Consider the following 3,251-nt stretch of genomic DNA (forward strand, 5'->3'; position numbering starts at 1 on the left):
CCCCCCCTTGCTATCTTACAAAATAAAAGTGTCACATTCATGAAACTTGCTCCATTTATTGGTACCAGTCCTAGAACCATACCCTGAAAAATGCTTGAGGGTGGGATTCATATAAACCTCTTTTGGTGGGGGGGGGCATTATATGACAGGCCTGGCCATCACAATATGCCCCCCCTTGCTATCTTACAAAATAAAAGTGTCACATTCATGAAACTTGCTCCATTTATTGGTACCAGTCCTAGAACCATACCCTGAAAAATGCTTGAGGGTGGGATTCATAGAAACCTCTTTTGGTGGGGGGGGCATTATATGACAGGCCTGGCCATCACAATATGCCCCCCCTTGCTATCTTACAAAATAAAAGTGTCACATTCATGAAACTTGCTCCATTTATTGGTACCAGTCCTAGAACCATACCCAGAAAAATCAACCAGCGCAATGACGGTCAAGCAGCTGTTATTGACAGCTACGCTATGACCGCCATCTGGAAACACACATTTGGAAGAATCCGGGTATGTACATGATTGGAATAACTTTGCTTTTGTAAATGTTGCAAATGTGCATTTTTCAACAGGAATGTAATACTTGTGCAACTACTCTCAGGTTGATCCAATGGCACACAGTCATCGTGGGAATTGTGAACGAGAACCATCATTGGATGTTGGTGGTGAGAATAGGAGCATATTTTAAGCTCCAATCTGTATCTATAGTGCTGTATACACCATATATAATTAGTGATTTGCAAGATAACCGGGCCACACATACATGCTGTCACTTATTATTGATCAAATCTAAACAATACCCTACATCGTACCTGCGTAATGTATGGTTCCTGCCTAATGCATGTTGTGTTTCCATGTGAATAATAAAAGGTAATGTACCCCCATGAGAAGAAAACCCTCTTCTTGGATCCACTTGGAGAAGGGAAAGGCAAAACGAAGGTGTGCCTGCAGTCTACAAGGTACATTTGATACAGTGTACTAGTTCCGGTGTTTTATGAGTATTTTGACAATGATGTGCTGCATCTTGACACATGTACTATATACATACTGTAGAGCCTTTATGAGGATGAAAGGCTGCAAGGTGTCAAGATGGACATGCAGCACCCTCCCCCATAATCGCCAACAAGACAGCACATCCTGTGGTGTCCTGGCCTTAAAAGTGAGTGTGAAATGCATTTAGCCAAACATTACTCTCAAACTCAAATTCAGTAGCAATTAGACTGAATATCTTGACTTGCTTTTATACATCTTGATCAAAGATGTATTGAATTGTGTCAAACTACACATATACAACATGTCATTCTTTAAATCTGTTGGGTAATTTGTCTGTATTCCATTTGAGGGTAAAATCATAGACCATGCAGTCCATATACTAATCAAGGTTCTCTTCAGTTTGCAGAGAAGATTTTACTGGGGGAGTCAATTGAGTTTGAAAGCTCACAGAAGGCAGTGCACGAGCTGAGGCTGGACATTGCTACTTCTCTCCTCAGAGAATCTGGTTTGTTACCTTTTCTCAACATTGTCAATGACTTCATGTAGTTACTTTTATTAATTGTATCTCATAAGTATGCATCAATAACCTAGTATATTAATAATGTGCCATGCAAATTGTTGTATTGTATCACTGCTTGGACCATTGGTACTGTTGACCAGGGACATTATCAGGGTTTTAAAAGCAACACAGTGGCTTAAGTATAGATTAGGGTAAATAGTCACTACATACAGTATATTGTGTATCTCAACTCCAAACAGATAACATATGAAGCATCGCAGGCAGGCATCTTCAACTGCAATTTCATATAGGCTACACACGTCACACTCTAACACACCCTTTCAATTCTGCGGTTTATTTAAGATGTGAGATTTCCCCATCTTCCTCCTTTCAATGTGCTCATTGGTGTGTATTACTTTTAACTGATATCCTCAGTTAATTTTTACCTTGAATTTATTATAATCTAAGCTGTAAAGCTAATGTGATGAACAACAAAAGAACCATGAGAACCAAACTTAAATTGATGCGTACAGTGCGAAAGAAGTTTTTGGATGTTTTGTAATGACATTGTGCAGGTTCCCATTCTAAAGAGGGTAAGGAGAGAGTGAAAGAAGGAGCAGATGGCTCCTCTGTGCTCAGATTTAATCATTTAGAAAATCTATGTGTTTGTGTGTGTTTTGCCTTTTCTTCACACAAAATAATAAAAGACCACAACAAATGTGTCCTTATATAATTGACCTTTTAGTCAAAAATTGGAATGGGTCACCTTGACCCCAAATCTGTAATGTGGTTTATCTGAAGATATTGATTACGTTTTGTCTCAACAGATGATCTAAGCAGGCTTTGCTTTTACTGCGGGATGGAGGAGCAGGATGAAGAACATTGGGTAATTTCCTATTGCACATTACAAATAAAGAAAATTAGCAGAAATATGTTTCCAGACTTTATCAACATAACATTTGCGTTGGTAATTGCTACTATATTTGGCATCTTCAGCATTAACTGATAAAGGATTAATGTTTTGCTTGTTTTTCCATAAATTTTTGTTGAAAATGTATTTCTTTCTCATAACACAACATTTATGTTTTTGAAAGATTTCGATTATTGAAGGAATGGTTAGAATGTTAGTGGGAAATACATTAGAGATATTCTATTATCATAACAAAATCCCATAATGCATACCTTACATAACAAGTATTTATTGTTTTCTCAGATTTGCTGTGACATTTGTCAGCAGTGGTACCACCACCAATGTGTACAAAGGCCGCCAGTTGATCAACCGTACTTGTGCCCTGGATGCACATAATGCCCCGAAGGAACCATCATTAACTGTCCACTGTCATTTCAACCAATGCAACTATTGTTTGGCCTGTCATAAAATGCACCCCACCCCAAAAGAGGTTTCTATGAATCCCACCGTCAAGCATTTTTCAGGGTATGGTTCTAGGACTGGTACCAATAAATGGAGCAAGTTTCATGAATGTGACACTTTTATGTTGTAAGATAGCAAGGGGGGGCATATTGTGATGGCCAGGCCTGTCATAAAATGCCCCCCCCCACCAAAAGAGGTTTCTATGAATCCCACCCTCAAGCATTTTTCAGGGTATGGTTCTAGGACTGGTACCAATAAATGGAGCAAGTTTCATGAATGTGACACTTTTATTTTGTAAGATAGCAAGGGGGGGCATATTGTGATGGCCAGGCCTGTCATATAATGCCCCCCCCCACCAAAAGAGGTTTCTATGAATCCCACCCTC

General features: G+C 39.2%; 1 protein-coding gene across 2 annotated transcripts; it reads left to right on the forward strand.

Moving 5' to 3' along the window:
• Positions 1 to 353: 353 nt before the first annotated feature.
• Positions 354 to 2,989, forward strand: LOC117556797 (PHD finger protein Alfin1-like). Of its 2 annotated transcripts, XM_034232323.1 has the most exons (7): positions 358 to 512; positions 604 to 667; positions 873 to 961; positions 1,056 to 1,161; positions 1,395 to 1,500; positions 2,322 to 2,380; positions 2,708 to 2,989. In XM_034232323.1, exons 2-7 carry the CDS (start codon positions 659 to 661, stop codon positions 2,798 to 2,800), a joined length of 462 nt encoding a protein of 153 aa, XP_034088214.1. In that variant the 5' UTR covers positions 358 to 512; positions 604 to 658; the 3' UTR covers positions 2,801 to 2,989. The 2 variants fall into 2 exon arrangements, with proteins under 2 accessions (XP_034088213.1, XP_034088214.1); XM_034232322.1 differs by having other exon boundaries at positions 354 to 667.
• The last annotated feature ends 262 nt before the right edge of the window (positions 2,990 to 3,251 follow it).

Source organism: Gymnodraco acuticeps, unplaced genomic scaffold, assembly GCF_902827175.1.
Source record: "Gymnodraco acuticeps unplaced genomic scaffold, fGymAcu1.1, whole genome shotgun sequence".
Lineage (NCBI taxonomy): Eukaryota > Metazoa > Chordata > Actinopteri > Perciformes > Bathydraconidae > Gymnodraco > Gymnodraco acuticeps.